The sequence below is a fragment of the Solenopsis invicta genome, chromosome 6 (assembly GCF_016802725.1).
Source record: "Solenopsis invicta isolate M01_SB chromosome 6, UNIL_Sinv_3.0, whole genome shotgun sequence".
NCBI classification, from domain to species: Eukaryota; Metazoa; Arthropoda; class Insecta; order Hymenoptera; family Formicidae; genus Solenopsis; species Solenopsis invicta.
Window position 1 is genome coordinate 21,311,975 of NC_052669.1, and position 18,936 is coordinate 21,330,910.

At 28.6% G+C, this 18,936-nt stretch overlaps 5 protein-coding genes across 6 annotated transcripts; 2 read left to right on the top strand and 3 right to left on the bottom strand.

Moving 5' to 3' along the window:
• The first annotated feature begins 421 nt into the window (after positions 1 to 421).
• LOC105203797 lies at positions 422 to 2,244 on the top strand. Its single transcript, XM_011172702.3, has 3 exons — positions 422 to 690; positions 978 to 1,489; positions 1,680 to 2,244. Exons 1-3 carry the CDS (start codon positions 663 to 665, stop codon positions 2,085 to 2,087), a joined length of 948 nt encoding a protein of 315 aa, XP_011171004.1. The 5' UTR covers positions 422 to 662; the 3' UTR covers positions 2,088 to 2,244.
• A 344-nt stretch (positions 2,245 to 2,588) lies between these two features.
• LOC105203798 lies at positions 2,589 to 6,768 on the top strand. Its single transcript, XM_011172703.3, has 3 exons — positions 2,589 to 3,127; positions 3,439 to 3,932; positions 4,123 to 6,768. Exons 1-3 carry the CDS (start codon positions 3,097 to 3,099, stop codon positions 4,564 to 4,566), a joined length of 969 nt encoding a protein of 322 aa, XP_011171005.2. The 5' UTR covers positions 2,589 to 3,096; the 3' UTR covers positions 4,567 to 6,768.
• On the bottom strand, positions 5,969 to 8,844 carry LOC113003877 (ATP-binding cassette sub-family A member 3). The gene is made up of 7 exons (XM_039450356.1): positions 8,525 to 8,844; positions 8,172 to 8,275; positions 7,807 to 7,950; positions 7,481 to 7,628; positions 7,158 to 7,368; positions 6,874 to 7,090; positions 5,969 to 6,212 (listed from the first exon to the last, which is right to left on the bottom strand). The coding sequence occupies exons 1-7, from the start codon at positions 8,742 to 8,744 to the stop codon at positions 5,991 to 5,993; spliced, it is 1,266 nt and encodes a 421-aa protein (XP_039306290.1). The 5' UTR covers positions 8,745 to 8,844; the 3' UTR covers positions 5,969 to 5,990.
• Positions 8,845 to 9,699: 855 nt separating this feature from the next.
• LOC120358007 (ABC transporter A family member 1-like) lies at positions 9,700 to 12,868 on the bottom strand. 2 transcript variants are annotated; one of them, XM_039450357.1, is made up of 5 exons: positions 12,767 to 12,868; positions 12,594 to 12,670; positions 11,719 to 12,168; positions 11,148 to 11,430; positions 9,700 to 9,848 (listed from the first exon to the last, which is right to left on the bottom strand). In XM_039450357.1, the coding sequence occupies exons 3-5, from the start codon at positions 11,890 to 11,892 to the stop codon at positions 9,715 to 9,717; spliced, it is 591 nt and encodes a 196-aa protein (XP_039306291.1). In that variant the 5' UTR covers positions 11,893 to 12,168; positions 12,594 to 12,670; positions 12,767 to 12,868; the 3' UTR covers positions 9,700 to 9,714. The 2 variants fall into 2 exon arrangements, with proteins under 2 accessions (XP_039306291.1, XP_039306292.1); XM_039450358.1 differs by having other exon boundaries at positions 12,594 to 12,679; positions 12,767 to 12,854.
• An 805-nt stretch (positions 12,869 to 13,673) lies between these two features.
• On the bottom strand, positions 13,674 to 18,736 carry LOC105203855 (ABC transporter A family member 11). Its single transcript, XM_039450359.1, has 6 exons — positions 18,081 to 18,736; positions 17,773 to 17,856; positions 15,214 to 15,344; positions 14,211 to 14,366; positions 14,023 to 14,094; positions 13,674 to 13,941 (listed from the first exon to the last, which is right to left on the bottom strand). The coding sequence occupies exons 3-6, from the start codon at positions 15,340 to 15,342 to the stop codon at positions 13,792 to 13,794; spliced, it is 507 nt and encodes a 168-aa protein (XP_039306293.1). The 5' UTR covers positions 15,343 to 15,344; positions 17,773 to 17,856; positions 18,081 to 18,736; the 3' UTR covers positions 13,674 to 13,791.
• Positions 18,737 to 18,936: the final 200 nt, after the last annotated feature.

Consider the following 18,936-nt stretch of genomic DNA (forward strand, 5'->3'; position numbering starts at 1 on the left):
TCTTTAAGATGTCTTTAGAACATCTTTTCATAATTAAAACGACTTAAGACGTCTTTTAAATGTCTTAGACATGCATGTTGTCAGAGAGGAACGCTTCTCTGGTGTTGTCTGGGAAGTCTGATAGGCTTCAGGGATAATCGCAGAACATCGACATGAACGATTGTCGGTGAAATGGTTTGCGCGGAACTAATTAAAAAAAGCGGCGAATTTATTATTGTAAGGCAAAATATATTTGTTATTACAAGGAATTTTGAATCAAATTACATTTAAAAATCTTCAAAGTTTTTTTATTTATCACTAAATATAAATGTCTAAATTTTCACTAGATGGAATTACAATACCGTGTAACGAATTTATGTTTGTTTGTGAACATCACCGTCCTTGAATAATATGTATATAAATGCGAATTATTCTGTCGAATGTATATTTTCACTTATTTGCAATTCCATGTGTGTTATACTTGGTGCGTTGGATGAATAAGTGAATAAGAACGGCTTGTATTTGCTTTTAGACATATGCAAAATTTTAAATTAAATTAAAATCAGGTTGAGAGTGGAGAACATCTGTTATATTTTCATTTTGATTGTATTTCCATTAATTATATATCGATTATATATCTTTATTTAATTGTGAGAGAAATAAAGATCATATTTTCGTTGGACATGGAAGCGGATAATTCTATCAATGCAGGTAATTTCTGTTTTATATTTAAAATTTGTAACATTTAAGTATAAAGTAAATGTTATGTTTATATATAAAATTTTCTTTAGTTAAACATTTTGTATAATTTTTACGCAAATGTAATAATGATTAATATATAACAAAATGATTTAATTTAAGAAAATATTTCTTTGTTTTCTTGGTACTTCTATTTTATTGTTATCGATTAAGGAACTTTATTGTTATAGAATTTTATGATTGAAAAATACAAGTACGATATGATTTATTATTTAAATAAGAAATTTTTAATTATTTAGAGTCGTCGGACCAGAAGAACAGAGCCATACTGTTGGAAAAGATTGCTATATTGAAAACATATGTCTCTCAACTGGAAGGCACGATCGAAACTCTCAAATCCAAACAATTACAATTGGCAGAAATACAATCAAATTTGTTGTGCAATAGCGGAGTTACAAATCATAACGTATCAGCTGTGCAATCGTACCGGATTTCGAATACGGAACTCTACCACGATATTTTTCAAGTCACAGAAATGCTGTGCGTAAAGTCCGATCAAAATCTGAAATTTGTCTTTGAAATATCTAACATCAAGGACATTGAAAAGATGAATTTTTACGTGATAGAGATATTGGTAGACAATGGTTGTGGAAAATTAGGAAGATGTGCACTACCTAACTTTATCGATATGCGTAATATATTGTCGCGATATCCCATTGACAATTTGAATAATGTGAAGCACTTTTTGAAGAGTTGTAAGCACCGTATTGATTGCTACTTTTCTCGTCTAAAACAGATTGATGAGTTGAAGGTAATTAAAAAATTATTAGAATCAAATAAAATCATAAAAATTTACAACTGAACATTGCAATAAACGGTAATATTGTAAATTTATTCTTACATAATTATTTATTTATTAGATTAATAGCGCTAAATAAAATAATGAAACTAAACTTATTAATTAACTGTTAAGTTAATTACACATTTTTTTGGTTTTTTAGAAATTATTTCTAGAAATTGAGAACATCTCCATATCTTACAATTATGATATTAGCTTGATCGAATTAGCAATTATTGGAGTAACAGACGTGAACACTACAAAATTATATGACGTTGCACTTTACTTGTATTACAATCTTGACGAAACGAAACCTTACAAACTGTCATCGACTGTAGATGACGTCGAAACGTCGTTACCAGCTGTAATCAGAAGATTTAATAAGTACTTCGAACCGTTTTTGAAGATGGACTTGACCTCGGCGTTTCTGCAGATTAGTGAATTCCGAAATGAATTTGTTTGGGAGATACTTATGGAGGAGGACGACAAAGATGACATACAGATCTATGAAGATGAAACATGTCTTTATCGAGGTGATAAAGTAACGAGGAGCAACAAAAGTGAGACATAGTACGATAGTACGGAGAGTGGAAGTGACAAGATATCTAATTGGAAAACGAAATGGAAACTAGTGTTAAAAAAGTACAGCGTAAAGATGTTTATGTCATAGAAGACATAATTTAAATTTGTAACTAGTTGATAAAGACTAATTAATAAAGACAAGCAAAGTCATGTTGGAAAATATTAAAGAATAATTTTAAAAATAATTGAAAAAATAGACAGCAGAAACAGTATTATGGACATCAATAAATTTGCATAAAAATTTCCATATTTTTTAAATTATTTTTTATCTTTTTACACTTAATATATTAGTTTGAGTCTAATATATTAATTCGAGTTTTTTCTGCTTGTTTAAAGCAATCAATTTTCGTAATTTGATCAATTTTCCTTTTTTCTCATTCTTTTGTTCATTACTTTATAATAATTCTTATTTTTCTATATAAAAGTACATCGATTTTGATTTCTGACGTATTCATGTTATTTTACTTAGAATTATAATTTTTAAGTCGCTATAAGTCATATAAATTAGAAGCGTATATTGGAAGCGTAAATTAAAAATTTTTTTCTTCTTATCTCTCTAAGAAAAATCAAGCATATAGAGATCGAACAAATCTCATTCGATTTGACGAAAATCTTGTTGCAAAACAAGTTTATATTTGTTGTTATAATTTCACCTTCCTTGAATAACACGTACATAAACATGAGTCGTTTTGGGAAATCAAGAATTTCTCTCGCAGTGTAGTACGCGTTTTCAAATACTCACTACACATTACATGTGTCGTAAATTTATATTATAGATTATTTATACGTAAATTGTCATTTTATTTGTACGTATATTCATGAAAACTCATTTGTGTTACGACGAATTATGTCCAGTGGATAAGAGCGTCATTAAAGAAAAAACTTGTGTATTTTGTTCTTGGGCATATGCCAAATCGAGTAAAAACTTGGTGGAAAAGTGAACATTATGTTTTTATGTATTTACACTTAATTGCAAGAGAAGAGATCAAAGTTCAAGTATGGATACAGATGATAGTTCTAACAATTCAGGTATTTTTCTTTATTATTTTTTATATACAATAAGAGTTTATAATAAATCGCATGTTTTTATAAAATTGTATTTAACTAAATAATTTGTTAAATATGTAATCAAGTATAACGACAGTCAATAAATTTGACTGAAGTATCGAATTTAATTTTTGTAACAAAACTTTTATTTTGATTTAATTTTATAAGTATTTATTATAAAATAAAATGTTAAAATTTTAATGATATTTTGGTATATCAAATTGTCATATATACATAGTGTACATTGTCACATTTAAACGAGAAATGACACGAAGATATTTTTCTTCATTTAGAACCGAACATTCAGTATACAAGCTTAGAACTGAGAGAAACAATCTCTATGCTGAAAACATACATTTCTCTGCTGGAAAGTGCAACGGAAACTTCCAAAGTCGATCAATCACAGGTTGCGAAAGAATCATGGAAATTATTGCACGATGCTGCGACATCTCATGATGAATCGGACGTGCAAACGGAATTGTGCCGTAATATTTCTCAGTTCGCGAAAGTACAGTGCATCGACTTTGAACGAAATTCGAGATTTATTTTCGAAATATCTAACCCTGGAAATATCACGAGGAATGATTCATACACGATGGAGGTATTGATAGATGGCGATGGCCGTGGAAAGTTAGGTAAATGTGTACTGCCTGATTTCATCAACGTGACCGACATATTATGGCGGTATCCTATCGATGATTTGAATAACGTAAAACACATTTTAAAAACTTGCCAGCTCAACATTGACTGTTACTTCCGCCGATTAAAACAGGTTATTGAGTTGAAGGTAATTATAAAAGAATTTATCATAAGAAATGATATACTTGTTGCTTATTTTTTAACATATTGAAAATGCAAAATCTCGTATCTACTACAGTAACTATACATTAGCAGAATTACTTTATTATTTAGTTTTACTTATTTACTATCATTTAAAATGAATTAAATAGATTGATTAAAAACGTTTTCTTTTTCAGAACTTATTTTTAAAGATTCAAAACGGCTTCATATATCACAATAATAATGTTACTTTAATCAGATTGGCAATGCACAACGTGAAAGACGTTTACACTAGTGATACTCATGACGCGGCAGTGTATTTGCATTATCACACTGACGAAACAAGACCTTACAAACTGTCTGCGACTACAATTAATGTAGAAGGAAAGCGGTCATTACTTCACAGAAGATTGAACATGTATTTCATGCCTTTCTTGAAGAAGGATTTGAGCTTGGCATTTATGCAGATTATAAGCTCGTACGTTGAATTTATTTGGCAAAAAGTTATAGTGGAGAGCAAAGAGAACGTAGAACTATATGAATATGAGGACAAAATAGAGACTGAGGATGATAGTGGATATGTAGACATTTATCTTTGTCGAAGAGACAAAAGTCTGAAGAGGAAAGAGGGTGAAATGTAATTCTTCGAATAAAGATGAAACAGAAATTGAAAGTCTTAGTTAAAAAAAAAAAAAATAAAACACTAATGCAATGGGAGATGATTTCTTGGAAAAAGAACGAAGAAATTAAGTCGTATAAATGAATAGTTAGCAAAGAAATAGTAAAATTACATGAATTTGAAAAAAATTCTGCAGGTACTGAAAAATAATCGTCGATAGCATGCTGTAGAGAAAATAGTGATTAATTTTAATTACATTTTTATTTGTATATTTAATTTATTTATGTATTTAAACAACTACATTTATATCGCAAATGTTGATATAATGTTGAATCAAATTTACGATATGTTTCGAGAAATAATACTAATAGACAAAGACCCGGACCGAAGTGGAATCGGAACCAATAACCGTTCCATAACCTTTTCATTAGTTCAATTAAAATTATAAACCGTACAAAAATTTTACAAAATTTATAACACCGGAATTATAACTGGACCAATAATATTATTTCTGGTTTACGATTTTTTTTTCGATTTTTTTCTGGTTCTTAATATATAATTCATTATTTTTATTATTATAATACTTTTATCTACCCATATTATTTTCTTTATGAGATTATAAGATTTAACAAACTCGAGCTTTTCATTAAGAGCACGAATATAATTGGTTACGTGTGATACTGGTTGCATACAGGGTGCGCGCTGTTAGTGATTGAATCATTCTATCTTTAAATTGTTTTACATCTAAAATGTTAAAGATAGAACGATATAATTGCACTGATAATGTGCTTTCCAAACGTATTCTAGTTACAAAAATATCAAAAATGGAAGAAAACAAATGTTCAAATTTATATAAAGTTATAAAAGCTTATGAATTTTCAATTCTGATAATAGAGAAGTATCATCAAGTATTAAAAAAAATGTAAAATATAAAGAGATTAGTATTATTTTAAATATTTTTATATTGTTTTCTCTATCTTTATACGTATATATATATTTAAATTATTCTATTCCACATTTTTTGTTGTTCCATTCTCAATAATTTTTACTTTTTTTTCTTTTACGTTTACAGACAGAATAGAAATATAAAGGCACATTAAAAATTATACTGTGTAATAGAAAAACGAAAAATGTAGAAAAGGATAATTATAAAAGAACCGTAATTATAACCGAAAAAATTCTAGAATTTAAACGGTTTCAGTTTTCTTCTTTGGTTAAAAAAACCGAAACTGGAACAGTTATTTCAATTATTTGTTAAATCGTAACCATAATATTGAACCGAAATACTCATTCGGTCCGGGTCCCTACTAACACACAGACGAAATAACGTTAATACATAAATATTAATATTACTTAACAAATATAACAATTAACGAATTAAAAACATTTATACAATACAGTAATAAAAAAAACATGCACATGCCATTATGTGACAATGAAATTGATTTAACGCATAATACGTGCAGTCCACGAACGTAGACGTTCGTAAAATGTCAATTTTTTACGAGGCTCTCTTTTCTGTTTTGCTAAAGTTAGAAATACTTCATCCATTGACGGTTGAGTGACTGAAAAGTCTGTGATCCACACGTATCTCTGCCTTAGCTTTTCGAGTTTATCAAACACGTAACTGTACGAAATGTCAGTCTCTAATTCGTATTTAAGAACACCCTGCGGCAAAGCAAAAATAAATGTGTAACAACAATATACACTGTTAAATATCAAATTTAAATCAATTCTTTGAGTTAAATAACATTATGTTATTTTTAACTTTTATGTGTGTGTGTCGAAATTTATCATTTTAACACAGAGAACATGTGATTAAAAAAAAACAACTACATTTAATGAACACGTTTCTGTAGTTGCACTTCTTAGTTTCAAAGTAAGCGTTTATAATGTTAATATATGGACTTAATAAACAAACTAAATTTGAGTCAAAATTTAACATATTTCTCGAGTTAAATTTTTTAACTTTATTGTTTTAGTTAATTTAACGACGTTGTATGAAGTATGAGCAGTGGTGACATAGGAATGTTTAAAAGGTGACTCAAATTGGGTACAATTCGACATTACGAATTTAACAGTGTATATCTTATTATATAAATCTTATATCTTATCTTATAAGATATAAGATATGTACGATTTATATAAACAATGTATTATATAAATCTTGTATGTGTATCTTATACCTTACTATACACTAAATAAATATATAATAAGAAGTAAATTTCTTTCTTAGTTTATATTTTATAAAAATCTTTCAAATGCGTTTATCTAAATTATTGAAAAATAGTACATCAGATCAGTATGTAAAATTATACGTCCCACTTACCAAGTAACTGTCCTTGAATCTTATTGCTGGAAAGCTTTCGCTAATAATATTCTTGATCTTCTCGAGATGCGCAAGTTGATATCCCGGTACTATTTTAATGTTTAACATGAAGTTATGGCCGTACTTTTCCTTCAGATGCTCGCAAGATCCAATTGTGGTAAATTGGCCGTTAGCCATAATGCCAACGCGTAAACACATCGCTTCTGCTTCTCGCATACTGAAATTCATAAAATCGAATTTGATGTGTACTTTGTATGTGTAATGTTTATTTCTTGCAAACTGACCTATCCGTAGTGATCAATATAGATTTTCCCATCTCCCGTATCTGATGCAAAATTTCGCAGATTGCGTGTCTGCTCATTAGATCGACTCCAGCGGATGGTTCGTCCATAAATATCATCGGTAAATCGCCGACTAAACTTTGCAGTATGCAAAGTCTTCTTCGAATTCCCCAGGAGTAGTGGGCGATTTTTAAATTCTCAAAATCCAACATATCTAGGAAATGAATTTTATTATCGAAGATTATTTAGTGTTTAATACTTTGCATTGTTTTAAACGAAGCAAGAAATTTTTAATTTGTTCTGATTTTGATACTGTATATTTTTACCCAATACATCTAGCCATTTGTTCACTTCATTATTGATATGCACATATGGGACACCGCGAAGTGCCGCGTGTAGCTGCAAGTATTGCCTTCCTGTCATGAAATCGCTCAATCCGTTAGTTTGCGGGCAGTATCCTATCATACCTACGAACTTTTATATAAAACAATAAAAAATTTCTAATAATTAACATGCTATCTAAAAAATGAATGGGACATTAAAATGTTGGATGTAGAAAAGTTATATATGCTTCTCACTAAATGCTTTGTATTAGTTAACAATGATATAATTATTTTGTTGCATTTTGGAAGAATAATAAGATAATGCTCACCATATCTGGGTTTCTTGCGAATTCGTAGTCATTTAAAACTGCTTTTCCAGCCGACATTTTTGTTTGACCTACCAGCATCTTGTAAATCGTTGATTTTCCCGCACCGTTAAATCCTAACAAGCCAAAACACTCTTGATGGTAGACCTGTGTAGACAAAATCTGTGTATTTAATATTATATTTCCTCGTGGAAAAATACTATTATACTCGAAAAAAATTAGAAGTTATAAAAAAGTTGCTCGAAACTAATACTATATTATTAGTTTCAACAGATTTATCGCTACTATTTTTCCATAAAGGTTATATAGTAAAATGAAATGATATACAGGAACAAATCATTTAATCAGAATTAGATAAATTTGCTTACATTAAAGTTAATTCCTCGAACCACTGCTTCTCCAGCGTATTTTTTTGTTAAATTTTGGACAACGAGAGCAACTCGCGATGGAAGCGATTTTGTTTCATCATAATCTGTATGCAGAAAAAAAGAGATAAAATATTTTTTAGTAAAAAGTGAAAATGTTTTAAATAATTTTTTAATAAAAGAGTGTATGTATCGCACATTTATAAGCTTAAAAAAAAGCAAAAGCAGAAGCAAGAGAGAGAGAGAGAGAGAGAGAGAGAGAGAGAGAGAGAGAGAGAGAAAGAGATAGAGAGAGAGAGAGAAAGCGCAAATAATATAATATATAACTTTCATCTTCTACTAGATCTTTTTTTTACGTTTCATATATTCTTCGACTTGCTTCTTTTCCTTCGTAACTTCCGATTCTATAATATCATCATCTTTCATGGGAGGCATAAAATAACTGTACCACTTTCTACGATTCTTTTCTTCGAAAATCTCTAGTACTATATAAAAGGCGAATATTTGACATATCATTAAAAGTATGTCGTCTATAACTGAATGATCATACTCAGAGCCGAATTGTTTAATCAGCATTACATCTAATTGCTTGTAACAATTTTCTCCTTGACAATTTTCTGAAATGTATCATATTAGTAGCATTGTATAGCAAGAGATAATAGTTTATAATTATAATAATGATAATTTTTATGAGCTTACGACAACAAGGATCTTCAATATAAAATTCTGTATCGCAAGTATGAAAGTAACTGCATTGTCTGTTATATAAATTTAGCATAATGTAATTGCTTAGAGCACAAGCTAAAACGTATGGTGGAAATATATGTACAAGAAATTCTAACACATATCTTTCGGTTTTGCTGAGTACGCGAAATACCAATGGAAAAATAACAGAGCTGTTGACCAATAGCACTGCAAAATGTATTCTGTATTTAATTACAGATATTTTAGTATGCCAAATTAAATTCAATGTTATTTTTTACAGTAAAAATTTATAAATCACGGAAAGAACAGTTTTAATAAAATATATAAAAATTTTACTAGATAGAAATATCTATTTTACTAGATAAAAAATAACTACACAATTAAATAACTACAAATTAAAAAATGTTTTATACATTTTATAAGCGTTTTATAATTGTTTTATATGTTTTAAGTGTTTTTTTATGAATTAAAATGTTCATTTGAAAAACGTTTCTTTTCTGATAAAAATATGTTTTTGAAACCATTATAAAAATTTTTCTTAATTGTATAGAAACATAAAAATATTACGTTTTATAAATTATATGGTTTTAGAAACTTTTTTGATATATCGTTTTTTATTGGTTTTTTATAAAACTATATACACGTATATGAAATCATCATGTACTATTTGGAAATATTAAGTTGGACCATTAAAATACATAATTACGTAAGATGTTTGAATATTTAGAGTGTCTAATGTAATTATTTTCAGATTTATATCTGACAAAATTTTTATATCTTTCAGCAAAATTGTTCGTTTCATGAAGCAATATATAATTAAATAAATAAATAATGTATCTAATTACTGACACGCTACAAAATTGATTAATATCATGATTAAATATGCATTTTGTGGTTTCCTTGTAAAAAGTTGTATGCAATAACCTAATGGAATGGCGCACCCTCCGTAACACAGGAATATCATCAGTACTTGGACTGAAACATTAATCAATTACAGGTATTTTTAGGATTAAGTTTCTAATTCTTATGTAACATATACATCCATAAATATATAACATTTTTGTTTCATAAAAAAAATTTACTATCGCAAAGTTTGCGATATGTTAAAAAAAAAATAATTTTTAATAAATTGAAAAATATAAGTTTTATTCACACAAAAAAACAAATTCTTAATTCACGTATATTTTTATTCTTAAATGCTATTTGTTTTCATTTAAGTTTGAAATGCTGTCTTCAATTACAACTGTTTACTTGCATCAATAATAAATAGATTTGTGCAAAGTATATTTTATTTTTAAGATCGTATTTTTATTTTTAATATCATATTGTTCTCACGACAAACTCAATCACATTATTTGAAAGCTATTTAGTCTTGGATTAAGAATTACATATTTGAAAGTGCGCTCGAAACGCACTTGTTTCGCATTCACGGGCAACAGTGTGCATAACAACTCGGCGGATCCCAGTATCAAGCAAGATGATTCACCCTCTGTTCGAAAATAACTTTGGTTATTACAAGTAAAAATAATGCAGTTGGCAGAAATGAATATTACTGGTGTTGCGTTTAGTTTCTTTCACCCGTAAAACCAGTAGACAGTCTCAAATAACGCGGCGCGATGCAAGAAGATCTCCCTAAAAGCCGTTGCGGTAGCTTGCGAAGCGAGAGACTCCCCACTCCGCCTACCCAAAGCGCGCGTGCACTCCGGTTAATGCTCCCCCACTCGGGTCGTTGACCGTATACGATTCTGTCAGACAAGCGCACGTGTGCGTCGTCTGGCCTGCCTTCCCACTCTCCTCGGTTCAGACGGAGTGGGGAGTGGCGCGCGGCGTAGCGGTCAACGACCCGAGCATTGACCGGCGTGCACGCGCGCCATGGGCAAGCGGAGTCTCTCGCTACGCGAGACTACCGCAACGACTTTTAGAGAGATCTTCTTGCATCCCATCACGTTAAACAACATGAGTAAAATGTGCAAATAAATCCGCCGTAGCAGACCTGCCTGCTTGAAGAAAAAATAATCCTAATGCAAGCATATTTAATGTTAAACGGGCGCAATTCTATTCTTTAAATAAAGTAAAATTTGTTTTCAATTAAGAATATCTTTCCTTAAAAATAATTTATTCTTAATCGAAGATTATTTAGTCTTGGTGCTATTCTAAGCATAAAATATTCTTAAATTAAAACATTTATGCATTTCTTTAAGAATTCATTTGTTGTGTGATAGAAAATACGAGCAGAGATAAATATTTCGTATAATTTAAAAATAAAATTCTTACCGATCTCTAAATTTGAGAAATACAATGTGCGGCTATAGATAGTTAAGATAACAATCCCAAAGAGCAATATGGAAAACGTATACAGAAGAAAATCAATAATATATGTCGGGATCCAATAGATTCGTGGAGATACACCGATCGCATTGGTTTGCAACATCTTTGAGTGTGTATTTAGTTCTCGTATTCCCATGTCAATGGAAGGTAGAAGAAGGAATAAAGTTATTATTATAGCAGCGTTTGCCCAGTTCCGTATGCTACGTGGGTGAATCAACAAATGTTGCCACTGTAAATATCATATATTTAAACTTTTTAAATGCTGAGACGTGAAAAATACAGAATGTTCACCTTTTTTTTTGGATTTATGATTTTTATACATAATGGCACACAAATATTTTATCAAACATTAAAAAATACTCCTTTATCTCAATTTTATTTAGTTATTATATAATATCTATAAATAATCTATTTCTCTCATATACCCAAAAGTAGATAAGCTTAAAATGTATAATTAATGTGATGAAAAACTACTTAAATTTAATTAAATTACATTAATTAATGTCGAAGACATTACCTGTCCCGGACGAATTAATGGTCGACTAGTCAGTTTGATCCAACAATCATCTGAACCGGAATGATAACGCAATAACGCATTATGCAGTAAATTTAATGCGATTGGTCCACTGTGCATAGCAGTGGATGAATACATAAGTTGTACACGTCCGTCTGCGTATGTATCGATGGACATCACATAACGATCTCTAAACTGTTATGAAATAATGAATAATTGTAACATTTTTAGGATACATCTTTTTACGATACCTCTATCGAATGTAAGTCAGGGTGAGCCATAACATCCGTGGCTGGAATGTTTTTGGAGATATGATAATTATGCCTTTCACTATATGCTTGACCAGTGATGTACAATGTGACAAGAAAGTCTCTCATGGACTTATCATCAGCCGCATAATATAGCACGTGAAAATTTTGGTCTATGTAACTCGTCAGATTCATTATCTTCTCGCTACAGAAATAATTACATATTTTAATTTTTTTTTAGTTTATTTTTATAAAAAATTATTTTTTGTGCATAAAATATCTATCGTAAAATTTCTAAATGTGCTTTAATGTATATCATAAAAAAATGCAACGTAATTTTCTATTAGTACTAAATTTTACTTGATAAAAAAAGTAAAAAATCATTATGTGTAAAAATAAAGTGCCAAAATATAATAAGTAATTTCTTTATATAATGATATTATATATTATGCTGTTTAATAATAGTATTATTGCATTTTAATAACAGTCACGTAAATGATTATTAAAAGATAGCGTACAATTTTTATAAAATAATGTAATAAACATCGCAGTAATTTATACATTTATTTTATTTATATATTTACATGAAGGAAATAATTTTTTTTACAGTGGCAAGTAAAACCAACTTACCTCGTGTCAAAGAGAGTGAAACTGCTCAACTCAGCGATCATGGTAACCAAAGTGAGTGTAATAATCGCCAAGATTATCTAAAACAACTTTTTTTACTTATATATAATATAATATAAATTATAGATACACAGTATATGTTATGTTTTTTTTTTGTAACAAAACGAGAAATTTACCGAAAACGTGTATGTTTTCCAGGACGAAGCGATGTGCATTAATTTCTTGTAGAACATCGCAAAAATTTGCTGTCGTCGTAAAGTGTTACCGGTCAATCGTTCCCATGGCTCAGCTAATAATTATATTTTAGATCAACATTTAATTAATCAAGAATGTAATTTAATTAATTTGTTTACGATGTCTAGCGTCATGTATTTATTATATCATTGTTAAATTATTTTAAATGAATCATTATTGATAAACAAATTCCAATTATTACTTTTATTGCTATTTACTATATTTTATATTTTACAACTTGATAGACTGTAATGTCAAAATTTTACCTGTCTGTAACAAGTGCCGTCGCCTCTGTTGCACAATGAGTTCGTACTTGTTGCTAGGTAATTTCACGCTTCGCTCCTTAAATTGGCTTTCTAAACCTATTCTAAATACAAAATAATTAACGTTGGTACTTACTGGTATAAAATTTACGTGTAAACTATAAAAAATTAAAAAGTAAAATGATTTTTCTTACTATAATACATATTTTATAAATGGAAAATATTATATTTAGCTTTAACTTTTAAAATTTAGATATAAGGAATTTGTTAATCATCTTAAATTGGAAATCAATATTGGAAATAAATGTTGAAATTAAACATGATTGCACCTGAGGAATTGACCCTCGATACTAGCAGTACTTAATGCGACCGACACAATTTTCAATTCTTCCTTATTGATTTCTAAATGTTGAAGTAATTTAGTAAATCGACTTTTTCTTGGCACATCGAATCTTATTACTAAACCCATCACGCTTCGCAGAGTAATTGGATCTGCTGAAAATTCTTGTATTTCCGTATGAATTTGCTTCACATTACAATCTTCTTGTACCAATAAACTTAGTACATAACCGATCTCTAATTTCAATTAATTTTAGAAAAATTTGATTAAATAAAATCGAAAAATTGGTTAACATCTTTAAATTCTTTTTTTTATCTTAAAAGATTGATTTTATTTTATACAATTTAAATTGTCAATAAGAGAGTTATATCTTACCATATCGACGATTTAAATACATTTTTGAGCCGTAACATTCGATCTTTCCGTTTGCAATTATAGCGATTCTATCGGCAAGAAAATCCGCAACTTCCATAGAATGAGTTGCTATTAGTATCGTCTTGTGTCTTTTTATATCCTGTAAAACGTTATTGCGTATTTGATACGGTTTTTTTTTATTCTATACATTAAAACAATCTATTCAAAGAAAATCATTTACCAAAAGTAAATCCCACATTAGCTTTTTGTGCTCAGGGTCAATACCGTATGTAGGTTCGTCGAGAATGAGGATCTATGAGAATTTATATTTTATTGACTTAAACGAAAAACGATATGCTCCAATTTACTTATTGATTACAATTTTTGGATTTACTATAATTCGTTAAATTTATAAATTGAATAACGTACATTAGTATTGCCGATAAGTGCCATTGCTAGACAAATTCTTCTTTGCGTACCAAAGGAGCAAGATTTCGCTTTCGTATCCTTCACGTACTCTAAGTTGAGCTGCTTTAACAACTTTAATGATTCCCTATATGCATCCATATAAGTCATTCCTTTCATCTAAAAAAAGAATTGCGTTATTGAATAAACTTTAAACACTTTAAAAATTTGATAACTCTTACAACAGTTTTGATTATGCACTATTATATTTGTAATATTATGTGTAATATTATAATATATTTTAGCTTAAATTTACTTTTATTTATAACAATTTAGATAAAATCATTTATTTATTAATTGAAAAATTACGTGGATTAATAGAAAAATAAATTTTATTTAAGTACTTTAATTAACAAAATTGCTAATTAACAGTTTTCAATATTTAAAACTTTGTACGCAAAATGGAAAATATTATTTAATAAATATCGATGAATAAAATTTATTGTTAATAGGTTTCTATATGACCCTTGTGATAAGTTGAGTATTAATATATAGTTCATATTTGAACGTGAAAATATTACGCTACACAGTTATTTTACATATTAAGCAAATATGTATTAATATTTTTTTCCCTACATCTTGTTCGACTGGTAAATTAATAAGTAGAGAGAAGAAAAAGAGAGAGAGACAAACAGTTTACTTTCAAGTATTAAGTCAGTTAATTATAAATTATGACATTAGAAAACTGGTTCTTATAAATGAAAGTGGTGTTTATTTTCAATATTTTTTGAGAGTATGTAAATTTAGCCTACGTCATATACGCTATTGGTTATAAATTTTTAAACATTTATATAAAAAACTTGAATTTTTAATCAGAAGAATCTATAACAACATAAATTAATATTTTATATATTAAATAACTATCACCATATTAACATATTTATTTTAGATTAAAAATATTACTTAAATATATGGGACGTCAATTGTTGTTGTCATCTTTTACGTTTCATTAACAAAGAATGTTTACCATGCCAAATATATAGAGATGCTGTATTGTCGTCAAATAATTCACTAATATATTTTCTTGCGGGCAATAACCAATCGGACATAGTGATCCGTTCTCCAAGTAAACGTGACCATGAGTCGGTTTATACATTCCTGTAACATATTACACTTTCATTAATAACCTTGTAGCAAAAGTAGGTGATCAATTCATTTTTTATTGTACCGATAATCATCTTTAACAAACAGCTTTTGCCGGAGCCATTGTGGCCCAGAATGACACTGAACTCTTGATGATAAAAGTCGATCGTTACATCATTTACAGCCGTAATACGTTCGCCAAACTTGCCAAATTCCTTTCTGACACATCTTACTCGAATAGATGGCTATTATTCATATATGTAAATCAATCATGCGAAGAATACCAGCTAAGATAAATAGCCAATTGAGAGGTAATTATTAATGTCTTGTAAAATTTATATTTTTTTGATCATTAAATGACAAATTAGTTTTTGCATTAAATAACAATTGTCTCTTGAAAATAATTTAAATATTGCTAAATGCTTTTATAGTCTTTTGTTTTATGTGAATTATTTTTAATTGTTATAAAAAAAAATAATATACAATTTTGTAATAGCAGAATAATAAAAGAGCAAAATGCTAAGATGTATTAATTTACGTTATAAATTCATAAATGATATCGATGTAATGTAATTAATAAGAAGTGGAGTTCTGACTGACGAAAATGTCAAACATAAAGGTGAGAAGGTGAGACTATGCAGCGGTTGCAGCGGATCTTATTGTTAGGGAGAGAGTGGCTGAATAAGTTTTACAACCTGCAGCCTACGCACGCGAACTATGCGCCACATATTCGTCAAACTTGAAACACAATCATTGCCTGCAGTCTTATTCATTAAAAAAATATTCGTTATTCAGCACTGAGAGCCGCTACGACCGACAAGGGTCATTTCACTTTTACGTTTGATAAAAAGAATCATTTATTTCATCACTTTTATCATGTGTAAGTCAAGTATACGAAGCACCAGCTAAAATAAATAGCCAATTAGTAGATTTAGATAATTATTGTTTTATGAAAATTATTCTTTATCTGATGTATTTCTAATGATAAATTAGTGTTGTACGTATACAATAATGATCGTTTCTTGCAAACAATTTAAATATCTTGTCAAATGTTTTTATTATCCTATATTTTAGTGATTTTGAATTATTTTAACATGTCGATGTTTTAAAGAAACGATGTATGATTCATATTTGCATAATAATAAAAAAGCAAAATGCCAAGATGTTAATTTACGAATGCAAATTCGTAAATGACATGATCGTAAAAATAATTATGCACACAGACCGATGTTCATAATCGGTTTTTATGTTTAAAGCCGTATCAAATAGTATTTTAAGTTGTCATAAACCGACCACAAAGAAGAAGGTCGCTAATACCGACATAGACCTTCTAAAGCGACACCTTATTTCTCGGAAACATATTACATCGTATTAATACTGACAGAAGTGTAATTTATTTAGATCATTAAAGATATAAATACCCTTTATTTATTCACGGTTTTTTTTTTAAGAAGGTGTTCTTATAATTTAATCACTTTTAATGATACGTTTTTAAAAATATCAAAGAGAAAAGTTGTTCGTTTTGAAGTGGCAAATATTATAAAAGCAAGAGTTTTCTTTTCAAAGCCATACAATTTTCGAGATTTTAATTTTATTACCATTTTTTATAAAACTAAAGGTATAATTTTTCTTACATAATATGATTCTTTTAGTAAAAGTATTGTATTAAGATAGAGTTATCGATAAAGAGATATTTTCTACTTTATCATATCATATTTCAACATAAACTATAAAATGTTCATAATGATTAATCATTAATTTTCTGATAATTGTAATACTTTTGTGCATTGACTAATTAGGCGCATCAACTGATGTAAGGAAAACACATTATAGCTTTTCGACAAATTATATTGTTTCAATAAAAAAAATGGCAATAGCTCTGAAATCTGAACAAATATAACCAAAAAATATGAAAAAGTAATATTAATCTTTTGATTGTGTATGTGTCTAAGATGTACAAAGTAACATTTGTTTGTAATTGTAAAACTGGCAAACTCGCCTTAAGAAAAAAGAAGTGATAGAATGGTGTCACGTCTGAATTCTGCTACTACTGTCTGTTATATTAATTTTGGAGCTCAATTTCTCAGACGCTAGCTCTTTTTAGTTATGCTACAAGAACATTAATTATTACAAAATACAAAACAATATTATATAAATATTATAAAAATTGTTATACTTGATAGAAGATATTTTCTAGTTTGTATTTATATTTTCAAAGTTTCATTGTGAATTTTAGTTTAAAGTACAATCTAAAAATAAAGTGTATGTCAGTATGTTAGTGGTATATATGACTTTTCTCTATTATTATCTTAAGACTTTTATTACTTAGGACGTTTTTCAAATAAAAATCGATTATAAATACCGGCCATGGGTCGCTTTAAATAAATGTTATGCCAGAATTAATATTTGCGAGTAAATTTGCCAGACATAATGTTATATGTACCTTTATGTATGATGGTGTGTGCTCTACTGCCGACCAATTAGTCGATCCTCGAATCGTTAATTCGTCATTGTCATAAATAGGTTTCTATATAATATATTTTTTAATAAAAATTACATGAGAATCACTTTTATATTTTCCATAATATTCTTTTCAACGTTATTTATACTTATTTTATATTTTAAAAAATATGAAATAAATATAAACAACGTTGAAAAAAATATTATTGCGCATAAACATAATTTATGTGAGATAACTTTAAAAAATAACAGTTTTACAATATATTGGAATTATAAATCTTTTTTATTTACCTTGCATAAATAGTACCAGGGCTTCGCACTGCCAAATTTTCCTGGATTAATATTATCCAAGTACACTGCTAACAGATACCAAAAAATAATATGCAATAGCCACGCAAACAGAATTACGCCAACAGGAATCTTTCTTGCGGCGTGAATGATATCATGAACGTCTCGTAGTGTTATCAATTCTGAAAGCCATCGCGGCCACAAGTACGAGATTGGGCCATAATTCCGTGGTTTTACTTTTTGCCAGATATTTCTTAAATCATCGCTTTCATAATCATCTGTTAACATAGATGACATAATGCACATTAATATATATAGAGGAATATAGAGGAATAATATTATTCCTCTTTTATATGATGTATGTAATGCAATTAATTTTGCTTGCAAAATCTCTTTGTATCGGAAACTATGTGTATGTGTGTGCATGTGTGTGTATGTGAGTATGATTACAAAATTTATACATAATAATTAATTTTATAATTATGAGTACAAAGAATTTATTCCTGTAGATCGCATGTTTTAATAGAACATAAAGTACTAATTACTAAAAAATTATTGTGATAGGTTGTGATCAGTGATTGATTTAAATATTGTGATAAACAGCCTAATAATTTGTGCAATAACTGCTTGAGTAATTTGTAATAGGTGCTTGAATAACGTGCTCATGAAGAATGCGTGTTATGCAATCTACGCAAAACTTCCTTGTTTGCATATCTATACATTCACTATTAATTTATGTTTTGTACATAAGTTGGATAATTTCATAAATAACAAAAAATAACAATTTTATTTATAATACAAAAATATTTTTTGAATATGAGCGATTAAAAGTCTTTTTCGAGAAAAGGTATGATTTAAT

Bases quoted from the DNA above. Each gene is read 5' to 3' on its own strand.
- LOC105203797 (XM_011172702.3), top strand. From the start codon at position 663: ATGGAAGCGGATAATTCTATCAATGCAG. The intron at 691-977 runs GTAATTTCTGTT...TTAATTATTTAG, and splicing joins GGATAATTCTATCAATGCAG to AGTCGTCGGACCAGAAGAAC. The intron at 1,490-1,679 runs GTAATTAAAAAA...TTGGTTTTTTAG, and splicing joins AACAGATTGATGAGTTGAAG to AAATTATTTCTAGAAATTGA.
- LOC105203798 (XM_011172703.3), top strand. From the start codon at position 3,097: ATGGATACAGATGATAGTTCTAACAATTCAG. The intron at 3,128-3,438 runs GTATTTTTCTTT...TTCTTCATTTAG, and splicing joins TGATAGTTCTAACAATTCAG to AACCGAACATTCAGTATACA. The intron at 3,933-4,122 runs GTAATTATAAAA...TTTCTTTTTCAG, and splicing joins AACAGGTTATTGAGTTGAAG to AACTTATTTTTAAAGATTCA.
- LOC113003877 (XM_039450356.1), bottom strand. From the start codon at position 8,744: ATGCTGATTAAACAATTCGGCTCTGAGTATGATCATTCAGTTATAGAC. The intron at 7,629-7,806 runs GTGAGCATTATC...TTTATATAAAAG, and splicing joins TCGCAAGAAACCCAGATATG to TTCGTAGGTATGATAGGATA. The intron at 7,091-7,157 runs GTCAGTTTGCAA...TATGAATTTCAG, and splicing joins ATATTGATCACTACGGATAG to TATGCGAGAAGCAGAAGCGA.
- LOC120358007 (XM_039450357.1), bottom strand. From the start codon at position 11,892: ATGTCCATCGATACATACGCAGACGGACGTGTACAACTTATGTATTCA. The intron at 11,431-11,718 runs GTAATGTCTTCG...TGATATTTACAG, and splicing joins CATTAATTCGTCCGGGACAG to TGGCAACATTTGTTGATTCA. The intron at 9,849-11,147 runs GTAAGAATTTTA...TTAATGTTTCAG, and splicing joins TTTCTCAAATTTAGAGATCG to TCCAAGTACTGATGATATTC.
- LOC105203855 (XM_039450359.1), bottom strand. From the start codon at position 15,342: ATGTATAAACCGACTCATGGTCACGTTTACTTGGAGAACGGATCACTA. The intron at 14,095-14,210 runs GTACGTTATTCA...AAATTCTCATAG, and splicing joins CACTTATCGGCAATACTAAT to ATCCTCATTCTCGACGAACC. The intron at 13,942-14,022 runs GTAAATGATTTT...AACGTTTTACAG, and splicing joins TAATGTGGGATTTACTTTTG to GATATAAAAAGACACAAGAC.